Source organism: Rhipicephalus microplus, chromosome 6 (genome assembly GCF_043290135.1).
Source record: "Rhipicephalus microplus isolate Deutch F79 chromosome 6, USDA_Rmic, whole genome shotgun sequence".
Classification (NCBI taxonomy): domain Eukaryota; kingdom Metazoa; phylum Arthropoda; class Arachnida; order Ixodida; family Ixodidae; genus Rhipicephalus; species Rhipicephalus microplus.
Genome location: NC_134705.1, coordinates 93,141,239 through 93,165,744, shown reverse-complemented (window position 1 = coordinate 93,165,744; position 24,506 = coordinate 93,141,239). Strand labels below are relative to the sequence as shown.

Sequence of the window (24,506 nt, the reverse complement as noted above, 5' to 3'; positions counted from 1 at the left end):
GAGTACCTCGTAGCACGTAATTTACTACAACATTTAAAAATGGTTACTATAGTACACATACAGAACAGTATAATTAACGCCCTCTACACTTTCCATAGCATCGTTAACAACTAGTTTTCATTATTTTCTTGCAAAAAGTGATACAGAAACAGCGCAACTCACATCCGGGGCAGGAAGCACTGTACTGGAACCCCTTGAGCACCATAGTGCCGCTGTCCGTAAGGATTACTTCGTCAGCCATGGTATTGTGCTGCCGGGCGTTAAGCTTGCCCAAGCTTTGCTTGGTGGGCAGCTTGAAGCCAGGTTTGATCTCTACATGGCCGAAGTCAGCCTGAAACGAGAAACCGCAATACGGAGATACGCCAAGAAGATCCAATTATTCCGTAATGAATCCTTCGCAACATATCAGCCTTTTCGCTGTTTACAAACACAAGTCTAGGGCAGCTTCCCGTTTTGTGAACCGGTGTACCCTAAAGATTCGCTGGGAACAAAAGCCTTGGCGAGCAGACCGTTCATATTCAAATTTTCTCTCTCTGTCTGGCTAAGTGTTTCAAAAACAATTCATTTTGACATACAGGCAACCATACAAAACTTTGTCCTTCCCTTTAGGCGCCTTTCTAATAGCTGAAAGCGGAAAAAGAGTCTATTCTACAACCCCCACCCCCTCAAAAAAATGAACAAGCTTTCTGCTTGGTTGTTACAGAGTGATAATTGAAGTGACCTGGAGTGTCTTGGGAAGATAGCTGCATGTAATGCAGCTCTTGCTATGTTTCGACCAACCGAAAATACAGATGCGTTTTTGGTATAGATGTTCGACTATTTAGAGTACGAGCTATAGGGGAGCAGTCGTTGTGTTTAGAAAAAACTGAACTAGGGTATTTGATATTCTACTATGGGACAGCAAAAAGCCGTCCCATCGGGATCATACTCATGTGTGTTTAGAAAAAATGGTTAACGATTTAGAGTACTCTATACTCTACTATGAGAGAGCACAATGCCATGCCGACACGTATGAACTGCAGACTACTTATACAGTCCCATATGCTGAATTGCTTGTACCTCCAATCAAAGGTTGTCACAGATCGCAGATATGCGGGCACGTTGCCATTCAGAAAAATGTGGCTCTGTAAATGGCGCCAAAATAGCATGCGTTTATGCGTGTTCTTTTTCATTTATTCATTATCTTTCAATTATGAGCTTGTAAATTATCACACAATCGTGGTATGTAAATCTAATCTTTTATCGAGGTTTCTTGTCATTTTGAGTTGCCAAGACATTTCATTGTTTCTTCCAAGTGAAAGCAAGGCCTGACATTAAGGTGCCGGCATCTAAACATGAGTCATAAGATCCGATGCCAACCGCGCCTACGCAGTTGGAATAGTGCCCTGTAAAATAGGAGGGAAAATGGCAGAAGATCCACGGGGTGAATGATGGAGAGTGAAGCGAAGCATCCGTCCGTCCATTCGTTTTTGCTTCCGTCCGTCCCTGCGTTCGTCCACGCATCCGCCGGTCCCTGCGTTCATTTATGCGTCCATTCATCCGTGCAGCCATCCGTGCGTCCGTCCATGCATCTGTCCGTGTGTCCATTCGTCCATATTGTCACGGGGTCGTGACGTGACCGAAGACAGGAGACTTTGCGTTGGAATTTAACTGTTGATTTGGGCGAACCTGTGCCCGGTAAATGGAAAGTCCGATTACAGTAGCAGTCTTGGACTGATAGCGGCGAACGGAGCATCGGCCGTCGATCAACTACTGACAAGCGGCGAAGGGCGTCGGCATTTTATACTCTTGCCATCGAATGTTCTAGCATTATCGCTGGCGGTTGCATAGGTTCCAGAATAATCTGTACAGTTCGCAGAGTGGGCGTGATCTTATCGAAATGATCTACTAAAGTCCGGAAGCTTCTCGAAAACTGCACGCGCGTTTTATGCTGAGAATTGTGTAGTGTTTCGGGGCGATAACAAAACTTGAGAAATGGAACGTGGCGATATAGTGACACCTTAAGTACCACCATCTCGCATCTTTTCATCATACATGCGTCCGTCTGTGTGACCTTTCGTGCTTCCATCCTCCCGTCCGTGCGTGCGTCTGTTCGTGCGTTTACACGTCCATCCGTGCGTCCGTCCCAGCGTTAGTCCATGCGCCCATGCTGCCATACGTGTGTCCGTCCATGCATCTGTCTGTGTGTCCGATCATCCATCTAGTCAACACTCCAAGTACCACCATCTCGCAGCTTTTCATTATATATTCCGCATATAGAAACACCGCCATCCAGCGGACATTCCAAGTACTAAACAAGAGGTGGCACACACACACACTCTCTTACGGCTTGCCCTCCTTGTCTGTTTCCCACCTTTAACCCCCTCGAGTTCATGGTATATAGTAGTTCACTGTATTCATGGCACTGCGGCCCAATGTTCGCTAAACCTTTCTAAAACCAAGGAGGTTACGCCCAGCAAGTATAACAAAGCAACCTTTTCTTGTCAGATAGTGCTTAATGTACATGCTAATGGCTGCTAATTGGGAATGAGAGCCAGGAGAATTCAGCTTTTAGTTATCGCGCACGCTGCGAATTTTTTATTGTTCAACAACGCACAGGAGAAATCTCCCATCAGCACAACCTTGCAGGTTGAAGCGTAAGGCATTTTACGTACTACGACAAGAAACGAACGGGTGCCGCTTCAAGAAGCTTCGCCCCTAAAGAGTCACAGCTTTGCCGCAAAGCCGAAGTAATGAACGCGTTAGCAACAAATTGGAAGGTCATGCTCAGATTGGCAAGCAGATCAAAACGTGCCCCGTGTTTCTTAAGAACAAATAAAGCACGAAATGGACTCACAGGTACAGATGAACGCGAATAAGCGCCTCAGTTGTTACATCAGCTTGTCTGAAAAGCACGCCCTTTTCGCAAACGGAGGATGTGCAACGATTGCAGTGACTTTTATGAGCACGAAACAACAACAGAATACGTACGAGACGTTCGATCGCCCCACTGCAAGATAAAGGAGCGCGATCGAGCGTACACACTCTTATTTTCTACGCAGGCCAAAAAGTACGCGTGAGAGGTGACAACCGGATGGATGGATGGATGGATATGGCTGTACCCTTTAGAGCGGGCGGCGGCTAACGCCACCTAGCCGTAATACTTAGTGAACTAACCATTACATTTATCTTTTTTTTTCCTTTAAATAATGAAGTTGAGGATTCGTACTTCGCAGTGAAGGGTTTAATTTTCACTCGTGCCTTGACTTTAGCCACCAATCAGATAACCTCCTTCTAGTTAAGTCTACCCGCTTAAAGTCTATTTTGCCCTCGCTGTCCCTAAATCCCAGTGCTTTGAAAAACTCTGCGCCATCATCCTGAACTATAGGGTGAAGCCCTTTACAGAACATTATTAAGTGTTCGGCAGTTTCTTCTTCCTCTCCACACGCACTGCATATTGTGTCGACCCCTTCGTATTTGGCCTGATATGTCTTGGTTCGCAGTACTCCCGTCCTGGCCTCAAACAGCAGAGAACTACCCCGAGTATTATCATAGATCCTTTCCTTGGCAATTTTCTGCTTAAAAGTTCGATAGATCTCTAGTGCGGACTTCTTAATCATGCCCATTCTCCACATGTCAGTCTCCGTTTCCTTCACTTTTTTCTTAACCGATAGTTCTTTTTGGTTTGGCCACCTGCTGTTTTCTAAGTATCTACCAGTCAACTTCCTGGTTCGCTTCCTCCATTTTGTATCGACATTCTTCATGTACAAGTAGCTGAAAACCTTCCTAGCCCAACGCTCTTCCCCCATTTCTCTCAATCGCTTCTCAAATTTTATCTTGCTGCTAGCCTCCCTGCCCTCAAATGATGTCCATCCTATATCACCTTGTACTCCCTGATTTGGTGTATTCCCGTGAGCTCCTAAAGCAAGCCTACCTATTCCACGTTGCTTAATTTCTAATCTTGCTTGAACTTCTGATCTCATGCACAAGACCGCATTGCTGAACGTCAGCCCAGGAACCATGACCCCTTTCCATATTCCTCTCACAACATCATACCTATTGTAATTCCACAGTGCCCTATTTTTCATGACTGCTGCATTCCTGTTACCTTTAGTCGTCACGTATATTTCGTGTTCCCTCAGATACTCGGTCCCATTGCTTATCCATACGCCCAGATATTTGTATTTATCTGTCATCTCTAGCGTGACCTCCTGTATTCTAAGCTCACTACCTTCGTTGTCATTGAAAATCATGACTGCTGATTTTTCCCTACTGAATCTAAAATCTAACCTATCTCCCTCATTACCGCAGATGTCCATCAATCTCTGCAAATCTTCCTTGTTGTTGGCCATTAGCACTATATCATCTGCGTACATTAATGCCGGTAGTGCCTGATCAATAAGTTTTCCTTGTTTGACTAAAGAGAGGTTGAAGCCAAGTCCACTTCCCTCTAATTTTGCCTCTAATCCTTGTAGGTACATCATGAATAATAAGGGTGACAGGGGGCACCCCTGCCTAAGCCCCCGTTTTACCTCTGCAGGCTTGGATACCTGTTTTTCCCACTTTATAACTACCTTGTTACCTTTATAGACACCCTTTAAAAGATTAGTGACTACATGTTCCACGCCTAGTGTGTCCAGTATTCCCCACAATTCCTCTTGAACCACGCTATCGTACGCTCCCTTGATATCCAAAAATGCTAGCCACAGGGGCCTGTGTTCTTTTTCTGCTATTTCGATGCACTGCGTCAGTGAGAACAGATTGTCTTCCAACCTCCTGTGTTTCCGAAACCCATTCTGCAGTTCCCCCAGCACCCCCTCATCCTCTATCCACGCCTGCAGTCTTTCCTTTATAATCTGCATCGCCAGCCTGTAGACCACTGATGTCACTGTTATAGGATGGTAGTTGTTTATGTCAGCTTTGTCCCCCTTTCTTTATAGATCATGCTCATCCTGCTAAGTTTCCATCCATCGGGAACTTCACCATCGATTATTATTGTACTCACTGCCTCTCTCAAAGCCTGCTTAGACTTCGGACTTAATGTTTTTATCAGCCTAATTGGAATGCCATCTGGGCCTGTTGATGTACTACTAGGAACCCTTTTCTCAGCCCTTTCCCACTCTTGTTGTGAAAATGGAGCCATTGCACCACTTGATTCGTCTTTGTCTATTGTGGTGCATAAAGTACTTCTTTGTTGAAATTTTTCTGTCACCCTTGTTCTTATATATTCAATAGCTTCGTCCCCTTCTAGCCTACCACCTTGAGCTGTAGTTATAAAGTTCTGCTATAGGCTCGTCTTATCTCTTAGGGAGTTTAGATGGTTCCAAAATTTCGCAGCTGCCTTTCTATCTTTTTTATGTACTTCTGCCAGCCACTGAGCTCCCTTCCTTCTAATCTTTTCATTGATCAGAAGGGATGCATCCCTTCTACAGCTTAGAAAGGTTGCCCATTTTCTTTCCACATCATCTGTCGGTTCACCCCGCTGCTTAGCATGTCTGTGTTCCCTAGAGGCTTCCTGACGTTTTGCTATGGCTCTCTTAACTTCCTCATCCCACCAACTTTTGGGTTTGTGTCTTCTTTTCCGGGGCGACTTGTCACGCGTCTTAGCAAGCTCTATCTCAAAGAGTCTAATTAGATTCGTGTATGTCCACACTGTCTTATTATCCTCCGTGATTACTTTCTCAATTTGTTTAGTGGCTATTTCAATTTGCCTTTCTGGATAAACAATTTTTCCTGTAGTTGCTCATCTTGTCTCCTTCCCACTTTCACTGCTCTTCCAAAACTTAGCTTGATACGTTTGTGATCGCTACCCAGACTTCTGGAGCCACCTTCATCTATGTGCATTTCCCTGAGCTTATCATACATCCTATGTGACATCAGTGCATAATCTATCGTCGACTGAAGCCTTCCTACCTCCCATGTTATTTGCCCTTCACACTTCTCGGTACTGTTGCAAATGATCAAATCAAGCCTTTCACACATATCCATGATCATTTTGCCTGTCTGGTCGGTATACCCATCTATATCTTCTATGTGCGCATTCATGTCTCCTAGTATAATTATCTCGCACTCTCTTCCTAACTCCTGAATGTCCTTTGATATACACTCTACCATTGCCTGGTTTTCCTCTCTGGCCTTTGCTCCCGTCCACAAGTACACGAAACCAAGGAGTGTCATTTGATCTGCCACTTTCCCTTTTAGCCATAAATGTTCCTTGCACTCCTGCTTGACCCTTTGCCAGTCTGTACTTTTATGAATGAATGCCCCAATACCACCCCCCTTTCTGCTGCCTTCTGTTCTATTACAATACTCCCACGCGTAGTCCGGATTGTTCGGAGGTTGTTCCATGTCCCTGAGATGTGTTTCTACAAAACCGTATACCATCGGCCTCTCTTCCCTTAGCTGTTCTTCTATCTCTTCCCACTTCAGCCTGTTCCTACCACCCTGCATGTTAATATACCCTATGTCTGAATTGGCTCGGCGCTCGTGGCTACGTCTATTTATGCCCCGGACTCTACGTATCTTAGATATTGGTGCCACTTTGGAATCGTATCTGTCCATACCACCTGTCGAAGAGTCTCCCTGGTTGTTTTCCTCGTTACTAGCTATCCTGCACCCCGAAGGGCTCGCTTGCCCCCCCAAAAAGCTACTGCGCGTCCTGCAAGTCGCCAACCCACCTCATGACCTAGCCGCCCATCGAAGTGAATTCTGTCTCGTTCAAAACCCCCCCACCTATGCACCTCTCTGTTTATTTCCACCACCTCAAAGCCTTTCTCTCGACTCATCCGCCATATCTCTTTGTTTGCGTTGACCACCGCTCTTTGCAGGTTGCTATCACGCACCGGTACCTCCGGTATCGTGCATATCACTACCTGCACCTTAGGAGAAGTGGCGCGCATGTCATCGACGCCTTTCGCCAGTGTGGCTGCTAGTCCTGCTGCATCTTCATTTAGGACATCGTTTAAACCGCCTGAAATTATCACGAGGTTGCGTCTATCAGCTGTCGTTTTGAGCTTTGCGCTCGCTTGCTTCATGACTGCTTCCAGCTTGCGTCCTGGGAACGCCCCTACTGCAACCCTCTTGTCACCTCTTACCCTCTCTTTGATGGCTTCTCCGCCGTGCGCTCACTGCGCCATCTTGCTGCTAATGCAGAAAACACGATAGTCCGGCCCCGAGACACCTGCCGACAGCGGTAAGTGGTGGATATAAACAACCTGCCGTTTGAACGTCCAAAGAGGTACCGCATGGAGGCTCATCAATGAACAAAATAAGAGCCCACGATGGCTCTGTGGTGACGCCTCGCAATCGTGACGCGAAGGTCCCACGTTCGATTCCGCACGCTGGAATATTATTCTGGATTTTTTTTCTTTTTTGCGTTTTCGTATATATATATTGTGGTAAAGCCTTTGAACAGTGGGTCATCCTCTTCAGCGCCTTTAGTGGGTCGCCCTTTTCTTAAGAAGAAGAGCAGCTCGTGCAGAGAGTCGATCCCCGCATTGACTGTCGCTGTCGTGAATCATCGCTGAGTGTCCGTCAATAAACCGCTTAACAATTTGGTGGAGAGTGCTGTGCCCTTCAAACACCTTCGGTCAGCATTCGATGCCCTTGGAGCTTCGATCCCGTACCGTGCCTCCAACCATGTACCAAGACGCCGCCCAGCAAACGCTTCCTCCTACACCGACGCCATGTCCCGGTGTCCCCCGCATCCGCGACCCTCCTGTCTTCACCGGCGCGGATGGCACTGACGTCGAGGACTGGCTTGCCATGTACGAACGTGTGAGCGTCCCCAATCATTGGGATGAGGCAGCTAAACTCGGCAACCTGTTCTTCTACCTTGCGGGTGTGGCCGGAATGTGGTACAATAACCACGCATCTGATTTCCCGACTTGGTCCGCTTTTAAAACCGTTGTCGTCGACGTGTTCGGCCGCCCTGCCGTTCGTAAGCTTCAAGCTGAACAGCGTTTACGTGAACGAGCCCAGCAGACCGGTGAGTCCTTCACAAGTTATATCGAGGACATCCTTGACTTGTGCAAGAAGGTCAACCTGAACATGTCAGAGGCTGACAAAATCACGCATGTTCTAAAAGGCATCGCCGACGATGCCTTCACCATGCTCCTGGCAAAGAACCCCCGCACTGTGGCAGAAGTCATCATGTTATGCCAAAGTTACGACGAGCTGCGGCGGCAGCGCTTGATGACCCGTCGCCCGCCACCACGTGATGCTGATCTCTCGGCCTTGTCAGCAGTTCCAGACCACGCAACCTTCCTCGCCGAAATCAAGTCGTTCGTGCGTGAGGAAGTTGCCCGCCAGGTCTCTCTACTGGCTTTTGCTTCCCCACAACAAGCTCAACAGCCATCAAGTACACTTCCACCTCCGCTCCGCCGAGCCATTCAGCAGGAAATCGCGGAGGTCGTCCCTGAATACCACCAGCCACCTCCTGCATCTGTGCCACTCAGCTACGCTCAAGTTGTTGCCAGGCCGCCCCCACCAATTTCTGTCACTGTTCCGCTAAATTACACCGAAACCGTCGCGAGGCCCCAGGCCTTTGGAGAACCTGTCTCGCCTACATACGCCGGCGTCACCCACGTGCCCCGAGTGCCGCCTACCATGCACTCATATCAGCAGCCGGCTCGCCAATCGCGTTCTGCGACATGGATGCGACCAGCAAACCAATGGCGCACTGCTGATAATCGCCCCATCTGCTTTGCTTGCGGTTGCGTCGGTCATGTGGCACGATATTGCAATCGTGTGCAGCAACCGCAGGTCGCCTCCAACTTTCCCAGCCAGTCAAGCCGCTCTTATGACCAACCGCCGCCTATGTCACCGGCGTCCCGCCCCGTTCCGTCTACCCGCCGTTCACCATCTCCACGACGTCGCTCACTGTCACCGATGCGGCCACGTCCACTCGAGGGCGACCAGGAAAACTAGTTGTCGCAGTCCACGAGGCAAGAGCTGCGACGCTGTCGAACTGCGGAAGCCCTCAGGAAAGCCCGTCGAACGTGATAGACGTGCTTGTGGATGGCGTTCGTGCATCTGCCCTTGTAGATACCGGAGCCGCCGTATCCGTGATGGACGAAAAACTTTGCCGATTACTGCGCAAAGTGACCACAACGCTTTGCGGGCTCTCCCTCCGTACAGCCAGCACCCAAAGCATTCACCCTACAGCGATGTGCACAGCCCGCCTTATGATTCAGGACGTGATGTATGCGGTCGAATTCATCGTAATTTCTTCATGCTCTCACGACGTCATCCTAGGATGGGATTTTCTCTCCCGCCACGACGCCGTCATTCATTGCGCACCAGCAGAAATAGAACTCGCGCCATTCTCTTCTTTGACGCCGGCCGACAGTCCATCCGCTGCAAGCAAGTTACTCGTCAGAGACGACACTCAAGTGCCTGCAAACTCGTCTGTTGCGGTGTCGCTCTACTGCGCAAGCCTTTCTGACACCGCTGCACTCCTCTCGCCATCTCATCAAGTTTCCATAAGAAAAAGCTTGCTGGTTCCTTTCGCGACCGTGCAACTCACTCACGGCAGCACCACTATTTTTGTTGTGAACTCATCTCCGTACAGCGTTACGTTGGTGCGAGGAGAATGTCTCGGCAGCGTGGAACCCATCGAAGACGCGCAAGTTATGGATCAACCTGATGACATGCACTGCCAAAGTTCCTGTACGCTTGGTGCTGTTTCGACATCTGCTTCATCATCCGATGATATATTCGGTCCCTGCATACCCGACGACCTTACGCAGGGCCAGCGTTCCCAGCTTTTGGGCCTGTTGGAAGAATTCCGCTCTTCTTTCGATGTCGCTCAACCTTCTCTTGGCCGCACATCCAACGTTACGCATCGCATCGACACAGGCGCACAGCCACCGCTGCGGCAACGTCCATATCGCGTATCTCCCACAGAACGCCGTGTAATCAACGAGCAAGTCGACGACATGCTTCGCCGCGATGTTATTCGCCCCTCTAGCAGCCCCTGGGCATCTCCTGTCGTTCTCGTCACGAAGAAGGACGGTTCTGTGCGGTTCTGTGTGGACTACCGACGCCTCAACAAGATCACTCGTAAGGACGTGTATCCACTACCGCGGGTAGATGACGCGATTGACAGCCTGCAAGGAGCAGAATTCTTTTCATCCCTCGATTTGCGCTCAGGGTACTGGCAAGTACCTATGGCTGAGGACGCTCGACCAAAGACCGCTTTTGTCACCCCTGACGGCTTGTACGAGTTTAACGTTATGCCGTTTGGGCTGTGCAATGCGCCCGCCACCTTTGAGTGCATGATGGATACAGTTCTGCGTGACCTGAAATGGCACACGTGCCTGTGCTACCTCGATGACGTCGTCGTTTTCGCTCCTGACTTCTCGACGCACCTTCAACGCCTTCGGCATGTTTTAACGCGTCTGAGAAACGCCAGTCTGCAACTGAACCTAAAGAAGTGCCAATTTGCAGCTCGGCAGCTGACAATACTCGGCTACGTCGTGTCCAAGGACGGAATTCTCCCTGATCCAAACAAGCTTCGGGCCGTGACCGAGTTCCCCAAGCCGACATCCGTGAAGGAACTGCGCAGTTTCGTAGGACTGTGTTCCTACTTTCGGCGCTTCATTCGAAACTTCGCGACTATCATATCGCCGCTGACGAAGCTTCTCGGAAGCAACGGCCCTCTCCATTCGTGGTCATCACAGTGCGACGACGCTTTCAGAACACTTCGTCGTTTGTTGACGTCGCCTCCCATACTCCGCCACTACGACCCTACGGCCCCTACAGAGGTACACACGGATGCCAGTGGTGTCGGCCTCGGCGCTGTCCTTGCGCAGCGCAAACCAGGGTTCCCGGAATATGTCGTGGCGCACGCGAGCCGTACGCTTACTAAAGCCGAGACTAATTACACAGTCAGCGAGAAAGAATGTTTGGCAATCGTCTGGGCCCTTGCAAAGTTCCGACCTTATTTGTATGGTCGCCCTTTTGATGTCGTCACCGACCACCACGCACTATGCTGGTTGTCGTCATTGAAAGATCCCTCAGGCCGTCTCGCCCGGTGGGCACTTCGCCTGCAAGACTATGACATCCGCGTGCTGTACCGCAATGGAAGGCAACATGCTGACGCCGACGCCCTGTCGCGCTCTCCCTTGCCTGACGACAATGCCAACAACTCAGTGTCTCACCTTGCCATTTCTTCGATTAGCATTCATGCCATTGCTACTGAACAGCGCAAGGATCAATGGATTGCCTCACTGATAGACTTGCTGACTGATCCATCCACTCCATCCACTCGCGCGTTGCGTCGTCAAGCCCACCATTTCGCCGTTCGCGACGACCTCCTCCATCGACGCAATTACAACGGTGACGGCCGCCAGTGGCTACTAGTCATACCTCGCAGTCTGCGCTTTGACATATGCGAATTCTTTCATTCTGATCCGCAGTGTGCGCACTCCGGGGTATCGAAGACTTACCACCGCATTCGCCAACGGTACTTCTGGCGTGGCATGTCCCGCTACGTGCAGAAATTCGTTCGCTCCTGCATAGAATGTCAGCGCCGCAAAACTTGAACGCACCTGTCGCCGGTAGGTCTGCAACCTCTACCTTGCCCTGCCAGGCCGTTTGGGCGCGTTGGCATCGATTTGTATGGGCCACTTCCACTAACGTCGGCTGGTAACCGCTGGGCCATTGTTGCTGTGGACCACCTCACGCGATACGCGGAAACGGCCGCTCTTCCCGCGGCTACAGCGAGCGATGTGGCTTCCTTTTTGCTCCAACGATTCATTCTGCGACACGGCCCACCCCAGGAACTGCTCAGTGACCGAGGCCGCGTCTTCCTGTCTGAAGTCGTCGAAGCCATTCTCAAAGAGTGCAACGTTGTTCACCGCAAAACTGCTGCTTACCACCCGCAGACGAATGGCCTCACAGAACGCTTCAACCGTACGCTGGGCGACATGCTCTCCAAATACGTCGCCGCCGATCACACAAATTGGGATTCCATTCTACCCTTCGTCACCTACGCATATAATACCGCCCCTCAGAGCACTACTGGCTTTTCCCCTTTCTTTTTATTATATGGAAGGCAGCCGTCACACACCATCGACACGATACTTCCGTACAGGCCAGATCCGTCTGAGTGGGCACCTATTTCTGCTACAGCCAAGCTTGCTGAAGAATGTCGAGAGCTTGCAAAGACCTTTACTGCGCATGATCAAGAGCGGCAAAAAAGCATTCGCGCTGACGCCAGTACTACTGCGCCCACATTCCTCCCTGGAGCGCTCGTCTGGCTCTCGATCCCTACTACTGCAACTGGCCTATCTTCAAAACTGTTGCCTAAATACGAAGGCCCCTACCGTGTCGTCAAATGCACTTCCCCAGTCAACTACTTGATTGAACCCATCGAACAATCTTCGGACATGCGTCGTCGAGGACGCGACATTGTTAACGTGGAGCGCCTCAAGGCCTACTATGATCCGGTCATTGTAACCAGCTGTTAGGTCGCCAGGCGGCTCCCTTTTCGTACCCGGGGTAGTTGTGGTAAAGCCTTTGAACAGTGGGTCATCCTCTTCAGCGCCTTTAGTGGGTCGCCCTTTTCTTAAGAAGAAGAGCAGCTCGTGCAGAGAGTCGATCCCCGCATTGACTGTCGCTGTCGTGAATCATCGCTGAGTGTCCGTCAATAAACCGCTTAACAATATATATATATATATATATATATATATATATATATATATATATATATATATGTGTGTGTGTGTGTGTGTGTGTGTGTGTGTGTGTGTGTGTGTGTGTGTGTGTGTGTGTGTGTGGGACCTCGCTGATATGTGATATGTGACGTATGAAGTGATGGTTGGTAGAAGCTGAGAAAGAAGAAGTCAGATTGAAATAAACATGGCGTATGAGCCAGGCCACGTCACCCATTCATCATAGCGTCACACGAGTCGACAGGATGGAGACCTTTCTGCCCCTTCATCAGTCACTCATCATCGACGCAGTTCCCCAGAAGACGCCCTGACCGTACATTGACTACCGAATCATCGCCTAGGAGGACAACGACCAGCCCCATGACAGAACCATTGGCTGACCTCGACATCCCCAAGTACACCGGATCCGCGGACGACGGACCCGTACAGGACTGGTTCAACCTGTTCGAACTCTACGCTACCGCTGCATCTTGGTCGGAACGGGAGATGGTTACGAACTTCAGTGACTACGTCACCGGTGAGGCATTCAAATTTTACCTCACCCGCATATTCGAGAATGACGAGTCATGGCGAAAAATCAAAAAGAAGATGATTACCCGTTTTAAATACTATGACCAAGACCTGCTCAATGCCAACCATCTAGAGACAACCGCACAATATATCGTCAATTCCTTAAGCAGTCCTCAACCATTCCAAAGCCCAGCGCGAATCGACAACTGCCTCAAGACGAAGTGGCACATGAGTTTACTTACAGAAATCGATGCGTATATTGGGAAAAAACCTAACCGTCAAGCGCGCCTCCCTTCTGCGCGAAAGTCAGCATTTCCGAAGTCATCGCTTCAGCATATGACCCGAGACGTTGCTCAACCATCTGATGCCCTTCACTCTTCGTCTCGCATGCGTGGTTCACCACCTGGGTTTTCGTCACGCGGTTTTTAGAGCGCTCCTATCACTCACCATTCGCCTCATAAGGACGCCGCGACCTCGGTAGACGACCTAGCGCTTCACGAAAATACCCTGTCAAGCCAGGCTCTTTCCGGACATGTTCATTCATCACCATCCGGTGCATACACATCCGAGAGTCCAAACAAAACAGAAGGCTTAAACGCATCGAACGTCGCACGCTACCAGGCACAAGAACTACTCGCAATCAACAGCGAAAAAGAAGCCTCTGAAGAGCTTCGTGTCATTTCTACGGCACCGCAGACTTGCCAAAATCTGCAGTTCAAACCTAGTAATGTCTTGTCACCTGTGGTGCCCACATGCAGAGCTCACCAATTCAGTAATCGAACAAATTCAGAAGTGCATGATACATCAAACCTCGCACACAGTTGTCTTTCGGAAGCGCCCGTAATAAACCCCGTCACCCAAGCCTCTGAAGAGCATGCTAGCAATGATGACGCATTACCAACTATGCCAGACAAGCAAGACACCAGTTCACCATTCATCTGCTGTCTACAGGACGCGTCAAACACCGAACGAAATGAATGCCCCATTCCGGAAAGGGCGCCACTACAGCCATCTCTTGAGCAGCCTCAGGAAAGCAAGCAAAGCCAAGTTCATAAACTATTGCTACAACGAGAGAGACTGCAACGAGGGCATCGACGAACGCAAAATTTAACGGAAGCGCACTCACCAATAAAATAACATCGGAAAATAAGATCTCTAAACCAAAGACCAATTCAAGATGTCAGACACTTTCGCACAAAGAAACGTCACCAGAGACACTACATGCCTCAGCTATTACACCGACTGCACCACCACAGAAAACGCCGAGAAAGACGCGGAAGCACTGATTGCACACCGCAAGCACTCAGGCACTTCATCACAGTCTGTCAAAAAGCACGAAAGCAAGAAGCACCGGGATTGCACCATTCACGACGAAAAATACAACCCCGACGACATCCGAGCTGCCGATGCAACAATGCGTTCCAACCTTGCTCAGTCCCCAGAACAATTCATGTGTCAGTGTTCATGTGTAGCCCACTCTGTCCGGAACGCAACAGTCAAGCTCGTCCACCAGAGTCGTCATAAAAATCACCGGACTGCTCCCTCGGCCTTGAAGATTTAGTGAGATTGTGGAACTCCGTCGGGACGTGGAACTGCAAATTTGGCCATTATTTTGTTTATTTTGTTTTAAATTTGTAGTAGTTTGTAACCGGTGCCAGCTTTCGGGGGGAGGGGGAATCGTGGGACGTATGAAGTGATGGTTGGTAGAAGCTGAGAAGGAAGAAGTCAGATTGAAATAAACATGGCGTATGACAGGCACGTCACCCATTCATCATAGCGTCACATATATATATATATATATATATATATATATATATATATATATATATATATATATATATATATATATATATATATATATATATATATATATATATATATATATATATATATATATATATATATATATATATATATATATATATATATATATATATATATTGTAGGCATCTATTATGCGCTTCATCCTCATCTGAAGAGCAGTCAATCATCATCATATGTTCTGGCTTACAATCATCATCTTCTTGGAACGTGCGCTTCTTTGTCAGGTCCGTTGCGCTTATTCGTTCCCGAGTTCACGACCAATAAACCTCGTTCCAACCGAGTCGTCATACGTGGTGGAGGTGGATTGACGTTCCCAGAACCTCTCCTTACAACGCCTACTCGCTGGAGCTCCGTTCAGGCCGCCGCTTGGACCCTCGCGCAACTAATCACTGGGACGACTCTAACAAGCTCTGTCGAGTATCGCTTTATCTAACGGGCGTTGCCAAGACATGGTTCTTGAACCATGAGATCGACCACAGCGACTGGCCTACCTTCAAGCAGCAGCTACGCCAAGTATTCGGCACGCCAGCCCTTCGATCCGCTCTAGCAGGAGGGCCCTAGATACTCGCCAACAACATCCCGGCGAGTCATACACATCTTACATCGAGGATGTCCTTGCGCTTTGCCGGCGCAATGTCCGATAGTGTTCGATGTCCGAGTCGGACAAACTGCGCCACATCCTGAAGGGCTTCGGAAGCATTGCCAACAATGCCCTTGTTGCCCAGAATCCTTCTACTGTCACTGACGTCGTCTCTACGTGTCAGCGTCTCGACGAACTTGATTCTGTTCGCCTTCAGTCGGGCAATAGTGAACACCGTACAGCAGACCGGGACCTGCGTGACATGATACGGGAGATCATACGAGAAGAACTTCAATCAATGGGCATCTCACAACCTTCTCCATCTGTCACACACACTTCAAGCATGGCCCTCCGTGACATCGTAAGGGAGGAACTAACATCATTCACCGGTCCAGCCTACGTACAACCACCTCCGTCTAGCCCTCCAACGTACGCGCAAGTTGCGGCCTCGCCTCCTCGCAACGTAAACTCTACTTCGCCGCTGCCATCATTCACGCCGGTTGCTGCTGCACCACCGGTCCACTTCCGGCCAATCCCACCCGACCCTCCGTCCGTCCACTTGAGTGCGCTATCTCTCGGTGCGCCGAACGCCCTCTACTACCCGCCTTGGCACCCGTCTCGCCCAACATGCTTTTACTGTGGATATCGTGGCCATATATCGCGCTTCTGCCGCAAGCGCCAGCAGGACGAGCGTCGCTGGTACGACATGCGCGAACGGGACTTTTCCAGTGGGGATTCTTACGCTCGGCGTTATTCATCTAGACAGCAGCGGTCTCCATCTCCGCCCGCGTCGACTGAGACGCGGAACACTTACCGTTCAAGCCGACGCCAATCACCTTCGCCCTTCCGTCGCTCCTCCTCTCCTCTTCGGCCAGCCTCGTTTACGACTGACAACCGGTCAGAAAACTAAATGATGCAGTTTTCGGAGGAGAAACTGCATGTAACAGAAGGACTCATATTCCTCCAGCACGCCCGTTCAACGTGGTTTCTGTTACGGTGGAAGGAGTTCTCGTGGACGCTTTGCTGGACACCGGTGCTACAGTTTCTGTGATTAGGTATGATTTGTGCAAACGCCTGAAAAAGTAATGACACCTTATAATGGACCCAATATAGTCGAAGCCCAGGGGAACACTATCCGCCCTTTTGCTCTTCGTACTGTTCGTGTGTTTATTGATGACATTTTGCATTACATCGAGTTCACTGTGCTCACCCGGTGCTCTCACCAGATAATTCTAGGGTGGGACTTCCTATCTTCTTCTTCAGCCGCTATATGTTGCGGTGAACGGATTCTGCACCTAACTAATACGGACTCCATGTTCGTCGAAGGCGTCTACAAGCCACTACGCCTGTTCGCTCGCGAAGATCTCGAACTACCGCCACATCAAGAACGAATTGTAACCCTAATCTCTAAGGACATCGACCACGGAGACGTCTTGGTGTCCCCTTCGTCGACTTGCATCGCAAAAGGCGTAGCCCTTGCATCAGGTGTCGTACGCTTTCACCATGGCTCTGCGCTCGTCAATGCTACGAATGAAACGCCAGAGAAAGTTCTCCTGCCAGAGGGCACTGCTGTAGCCTGTGTTGTGGATGCTGAGCCTGTCAGCGTCACGCCACTTAAACCTGCCTCTACCAACGACCGTTCTATGAGTAAGCCTGGCTCATCCTCTCCCTTCACAGCTCTTATCAGTGATGACTTAACAGCTATCCAGGCGCAGCAGTTGCTTGCGTTGTTAACGAAACACGCCGATTCTTTCGACACCTGCTCCTCAACGTTGGGCCGAACTACCACTGCAGCGCATCGCATTCAGACGGAGGGAACATTTATTGTACATCGCTGCCCGTACCGCGTGTCTCTCGCTGATCAAAAAATCATCGAGGAAAACGTCGCTGACATGCTCCAACGAGAAATAATTCGTCCATCAACTAGCCCTTGGTCATCCCCTGTTGTTTTGGTACGAAAAAAATATGGCTCCGTGCGCTTTTGAGTTGATTACCGGGCACTTAACAACATCACACGCAAGGACGTATACCCCATGCCACGCATCGACGACGCCCTTGATTCACTGCAAGGCGCCGAATACTTTTCAAGCCTTGATTTGCGTTCGGGATATTGGCGAATTCCCATGCACGATGACGACAAAGAAAAAACGGCATTTTCAACCCCCGATGGCCTATACGAATTTAACGTGATGCCTTTCGGGCTCTGCAATGCGCCCGCGACGTTTGAACGCATAATCGACACCGTCCTTCGTGGTCTAAAATGGAAGACGTGTCTCTGCTACTTTGATGACATTATCATCTTTTCATCAACGTTTTCTCAGCACCTGAGGCGCTTGGATGACGTCTTAACATGCCTCGCCGGTGCGGGTCTGCAGCTCAACACTAAGAAGTGCCGTTTCGCCACCAAATTCATCAAGGTTCTTGGTCATGTCGTCAGCAAGGACGGTATTCGCCCTGACTCCGAAAAGATCGCTGCCGTCCTTCGATTTCCATGCCCTTCAAGACTTAAGGATTTGCGAAGTTTTCTTGGCCTCGCATCATATTTTCGTCGCTTCAATAGCTGCGCCACTTCACAAACTACTTGCATCTAATGCACCCTTTGTGTGGTCCGAGGAATGTCAGTCGGCGTTTCACCTATTGAAGAAAGCTTTGACGTCAGAGCCTGTACTCTGCCATTTTGATGATACCGCCCCAACACTCCTGCATACCGACGCCAGCGGTTGCGGTATAGGTGCTGTTCTCCTCCAACGCGATAACTCTGGACGGGAAAGGGTCATCGCATATGCTAGCCGAGTGCTTACTTCTACCGAAAAAAACTATACCATCACTGAGCAAGAGTGCCTCGCTGTGGTTTGGTCCATACAAAAGTTCCGTCCTTATCTGTACGGCCGTCAATTCACCATCGTAACGGACCACCACGCCTTATGCTGGCTTTCTACAATGAAGAACTTGTCCGGACGCTTGGGTAGTTGGATTTTACGCCTACGGGAGTATCAGTTTGAGATTATTTATAAATCGGGCAAAAAACATCAAGACGTCGACGCTCTTTCTCGTTGCCCACTACCTACGGCGTCGTTCGACGCTCCAACTGCCACCTCCAACGACACCAGTGCGAACGTGACTCCCACTTCTGTTGCCTTGCTCGCCTCGCTGTACCAACCACGAATCGACGATGAACAACCCTTCAGTTCTCGCCCGCAGGCTGACCCGTATTGTCGGCGCATCATAGACCACCTCTCAGGAGCTACGCGTCCACCCAATGCACGCCTTCGTCGACAACTCGAGCACTTCAAATTTCAGGACGGTGTGCTGCATCGTAACATATATCATCCTGACGGCCAACGCTGGGTACCTGTTCTGCCACGCGCACTTCAACATCTTGTACTTAACGCCTTTCTTGACGATTTGACTGCTGGCCACCTAGGCTTTCACAACACCTACGACCATATTTGAAGCCGCTCTTATTGGCCTGGGATTTCTACCAGCGTAGCAAAGTACGTGGGTTCCTGCTCTCCGTGCCAACTTCGCAAACTGCCGACATCTCCCCCGGCTGGTCAGTTACAGCCAATGACGTGCCCTACAACACCTTTCGAGGTCGTCGGTGTCGATCTTTATGGGCCCCTTCCTGTCACTGGTGCTGGAAATAGTTGGATAGTCACCGCCGTAGACCATATGACACGCTATGCCGAGACATCTTCAGTAGCTACTGGTTCCGCATCGGAAGTTGCTGACTTCGTCCTTCAGGCCATAATACTACGTCATGGTGCTCCTCATGTACTTCTAAGTGACCGTGGAAAGGTGTTCTTATCACAGCTTTTAGGTGAAGTTCTTCGCGTTTCTGGTACCACACACAAGATGGCGTCTAGCTACCATCCTCAAACAAACGGTCCGACCGATAGATTTCATCGAACCCTTGCCGACATGATCGCCGTATACATTCAACCGGATCACAGAAACTGGGATAAACTTCTACCGTTCCTCACTTTCGCCTACAACACCGCTGTTCAGCGCACAACCGGCTACTCACCGTTTTATCTCGTTTACGGACGTTCACCTACTTTCTTTATCGATGTTTCCTTCTTCACCAGCAATGGCCCTCCATCACCATCTTCTTGCGAAGAATATATTTCTCGCCTTGCCCAGTGCCGCCAGCACGCTCGCATGAAGACGGAAGCTACGCAACAAGCAAGGAAGGCCGTCTACGACACCTCTCATCGTGTGGTATCATTCTGACCGGGTGACGAGGTGCTGCTATTGACACCAATTCGCACACCTGGTCTCTGCGACAAGTTCCAGCCTCGATTCATCGGCCCATATGTTGGTTTAGAGCAGACTTTACCTGTCAACTATCGTGTGACGCCTCTTGTCGTGCCAACTGACCGCCGTTACCGCAGCACCGAAATTGTACACGTTCCCCGCATGAAGCTTTTCACACGACGTTCCTCGTCACCTTGACTACCCGCCCGCAGCGGCCAGGCTGGCCGCTTCCACGGGGGGGGGGGGGGGGAATCAGTGTAGGCATCTATTATGCGCTTTATCCTCATCTGAACAGCAGTCAATCATCATCATATGTTCTGGCTGACAATCATCGTCTTCTTGGAACGTGCGCTTCTTTGTCGGGTCCGTTGCGCTTGTTCGTTCCCGAGTTAACGACCAATAAACCTCGTTAGAACCGAGTCGTCATTATATATATATATATATATATATGTATATATATATATATATATATATATATATATATATATATATATATATATATATATATATATATATATACCTTGCATGACACCGATGCCACGTCCGGTACGGCAGCAACCGTGCAAACGTGGTCTCATACCGGACGTGGTCCGGTATGAGACCACGTCCGGTACGGCAGCAACCAGGTTATCCTTCTTTAATCCAGGCGCACGAGCCAGAGAGCCAGCCCGCGTGACATACGATGATGATCACTACAATGGTTTGGTCATGCAGATGAAGATGAAGTACATAGTCAGCGCTCACACTATTTTCCCCCCTTCGCGAAAGAGGGCAGCAAGTTAGAAAGGGTTGGGACGCCGAATATATCGTTTCAGTCGAGAGACGTGGGCGATCTCGGTGTGGCGGCGACGACGATCAGAAGCCGCGTTGACAGGAGCAACGCGATAGTTGACTTCAGATGTTCGTTCCAGGACGGTGTATGGACCGAGATACCGGTGAAGGAATTTTTCGCAGAGCCCAGGTACACGAACAGGTGTCCACAAAAGGACTTCGTCGCCTGGGCGGAACACAACAACTCGACGCTTCGCATCAATGTCGATTTTTCTCTTGTCCTGAATGGTAGCAGTGTTGGCGCGGGCGATTTCACGGCAGCGGGCGACGCGAGCGGCGAACTCTTCCGGGAGAGATGAAGATGGATTGGAAGATGTGGACAAAAAGGTGGTGTCCAGAACAAAAGTCGGTACACGGCCATACACGAGAAAAAAAGGGCTAAAATTCGTTGTACGCTGTATGGCAGTGTTATATGCGAACGTGACAAAAGGAAGTATTGTGTCCCAGTTTTTGTGATCTGGTTGCACGTACATAGAGATCATGTCGGACAAAGTTCGGTGAAAACGCTCAGTCAGACCATTAGTTTCTGGGTGATACGCTGATGTGGTCTTGTGGATGGTGTTAGAGGCCTTTAAGACTTCAGCAAGGACATGTGAAAGAAATGTCTTGCCACGGTCACTAAGGAGCACACGCGGTGCGCCATGTCGTAAAATAATGGCGCGAAGGAAAAAATCGGCTACTTCAGAGGTAGCACCAGATGAAAGAGCTGCCGTCTCCGCGTAGCGAGTAAGGTGATCTACGGCAGTAACAATCCAGCGGTGACCGGCTGGCGTAAGCGGAAGAGGTCCGTATAAGTCTATGCCCACAAATTCAAAGGGAGTGGACGGGCACGGCAGTGGTTGCAGTGGCCCCGCGGGAAGAGACGTGGTACGTTTTCGGTGCTGGCATGACGCGCAGGAAGTGACGTACTTGGCGACAGAAGTGGAGAGGCCAGGCCAAAAGCAGCGAGTCCTGAGGCGGTCGTAGTTCTTGTGGAACCCTAAGTGGCCAGCTGTCGCATCGTCATGAAACGCTTGTAGAACTTCCAGACGAAGTGAGCGAGGAATGACGGGAACCCATTGGTTACCGAGAGGATGGTAAATTTGCCGACATAATGTTCCCTCTTGAAGCTTGAAACGGGCAAGTTGTCGTCTTAGGCGGCTGTTTGGAGCACGCGATAAGCCAGTGAGCCAATCGATGATTGTGCGGCAGTAGGTATCGGCATGTTGGAGCGAGGCGACATCTGTGGACGAAAGAAGGTCCGCCGAGGCAACTAACTGTTTCGAAAGAGCAGCCGTCTGTTTGGTCACTTTGGCAGGCGGTGACGAACAGATGGAAGGTGACACTTCGGCGCTTTGCGAGAGCGGGCAACGGGACAAAGCGTCAGCATCTTGGTGCTCTCGGCCCGACCTATATGTGACGCTGTAGTCATACTCTTGCAATCGTAGTACCCAACGGCCAAGGCGTCCCGACAAATTTTTGAGAGACGATAACCAACACAGAGCATGATGGTCAGTCACTATTGTGAAATGCCGGCCGTATAAGTAAGGACGAAACTTTTGGATGGACCACACGATGGCGAGACATTCTTGCTCAGTGATGCTGTAGTTTCGCTCAGCATGTGACAGAGTACGGCTCGCGTAGGCCACGACTTGTTCTTCGGAAGCTTGGTTCCGCTGAAGAAGGACAGCACCGATGCCAAGTCCACTTGCGTCAGTGTGTAGCACAGTAGGTGCTGCAGGGTCGAAATGGCGAAGCACTGGCCGTGATGTGAGGCATCGCTTGAGGGTGTGAAAAGCGGCTTCGCAGTCATCCGACCAGACAAAGGGTGCGCTCGTGGTCAGACGTTTGTGCAGAGGAGCCGCAATAGTAGCGAAATCACGTACAAAGCGGCGGAAATACGACGCTAAGCCAAGGAAGCTGCGGAGGTCTTTCTGTGTGGTTGGTGTAGGAAAGTGCAGCACCGCGGCAACCTTGTCGGGATCGGGCTCAACGCCATGTTTACTGACGACATGACCTAATACCTTGATGCTGTGACTGGCAAACCGACACTTCTTAGTGTTGAGCTGGAGACCGGCCTTAGCTAAGCACGTGAGGACTTCGTCTAGCCGGTCCAGGTGCTGTGAGAAGCTCGACGAAAAATGACAATGTCGTCCAGGTAGCAAAGGCAGGTCTTCCATTTTAATCCCCGCAGTACCGTGTCTATCATCCGTTCGAATGTGGCTGGGGCATTGCACAGGCCGAAAGGCATTACATTGAATTCAAAGAGCCCATCTGGCGTAGCAAACGCAGTCTTCTCTTTATCAGACTCGTGCATTGGAATCTGCCAATAACCGGAGCGCAAGTCGAGACTTGAAAAGTACTCGGCACCTTGTAAAGTATCAAGAGCGTCGTCAATGCGAGGCATTGGGTAGACGTCCTTACGAGTGATTTTGTTGAGTGATCTGTAATCAATGCAAAACCGTACCGAGCCATCCTTTTTTTTCACTAATACGACAGGAGAAGACCATGCGCTTGTCGAAGGCCTGATGACGTTGCGCGCGAGCATGTCGTTGACTTGTTCTTCTATAAGCTTGCGCTCAGAAGCCGACACACGGTAAGGGCGGCGGCGAATCACACGGGATCCGTCGGTGTCGATACGATGGGCGGTCACTGTTGTTTGACCCAGACCTTCGGAACAAACGTCGAAGCAAGTTTTGTGCTTCATTAATAACGCTAGCAAGGCATCCGTTTGCGTTGGGTTGAGATGTTCACACAAAGTGGCCTTGAGAGCAGGAAATGCATCTTCCGCTGGCATACACTTTGAGAATGACGAAGCAGATGAACCAGTGACGACACAAAGCGGTGCTTCTTCGGTAATGCTGGCAACAGTGGTCCCCTCAGGCAAAAGAAGTGGTTCTGGCGTCGTGTTGCAGGCCGTGATGCTTGCATAACCACGGGAGAACCGCACTAAACAAGATGCGATGGTGATCCCTCGAAAAATGCAGCGCTGGCAAGGAGCAACCAGAGCGTCACCATCTAGAATGTCACGTGACTTGATCGTAAGGACACGTTCTCGTCCGGGAGGCAGGAGGAAATCCGCAGCTGTCACAAGGTTGGGCGACGAAAGGTCGGCAGCAGAAGAAAGCTCAGTGTCCGTAATACGAATGAGGGGCCGACCACACGAAATTACAGCAGACGCCGCTGACAAGAAGTCCCAGCCTAAGATTATCTGATGAGCGCACGAAGACAGCACAGCCAATTGTATGTGATGACGGATTCCATTGATGAGAATACGAGCAGTGCATAACCCGGTCGGGCGAATTGGACTGTCATTAGCACCGCATAACATGGGACCGGCATAAGGAGTTTGCACTTTACGCAGGCGAAAACACAATTCACGATCAATTACCGAAATTGCGGCTCCAGTGTCTATAAGGGCGTCAACAAAAACACCTTCCACAGAAACAGGCAGTAAATTAGCTGGACGAGACGGAGGAGTTGTAGCGTTCCGACGACAAGCAGTTTCCCCTCCAAAAACTGCACCTTCTAGTTTTCCGAGTCCCGAGAGATCGGAGCGGGACGCAAGGGTGATGACATACGCCGAAACGGTGACGGAGAACGGCGGCGAGATGAACGAGAAGGATGAGGCCCAGCATGAGACCGTGGAGGGGAGGGCGACTGACGGAAGGTGGATGGATACGGTGCGGGATCGTATTCATCAGGTCTCGGGGAAAAGTCTCTCTCGTAAGCTGAGTAACCACGTCGTTCATCCTGCTGACGGCGGCGGCAGAAACGGGATATATGACCCCTTATGCCACAGTAGAAGCAGATGGGGCGGGGAGGACGCCATGTAGAATAGTGGCGTAGCCTTGGCGCTTGCGTTGTCA

The 24,506-nt window shown here is 50.1% G+C and overlaps 1 protein-coding gene across 1 annotated transcript in view; it reads right to left on the bottom strand.

Annotated features, from left to right (window-relative positions):
* Positions 1-24,506, bottom strand: part of LOC142765947 (uncharacterized) — a 51,163-nt gene that overhangs the window by 17,322 nt on the left and 9,335 nt on the right. The window contains exon 5 of the mRNA XM_075867753.1: positions 163-331. Within this exon, the coding sequence (XP_075723868.1) occupies positions 163-331 (169 nt within the window). The remainder of the gene's footprint in view (positions 1-162; positions 332-24,506) is intronic.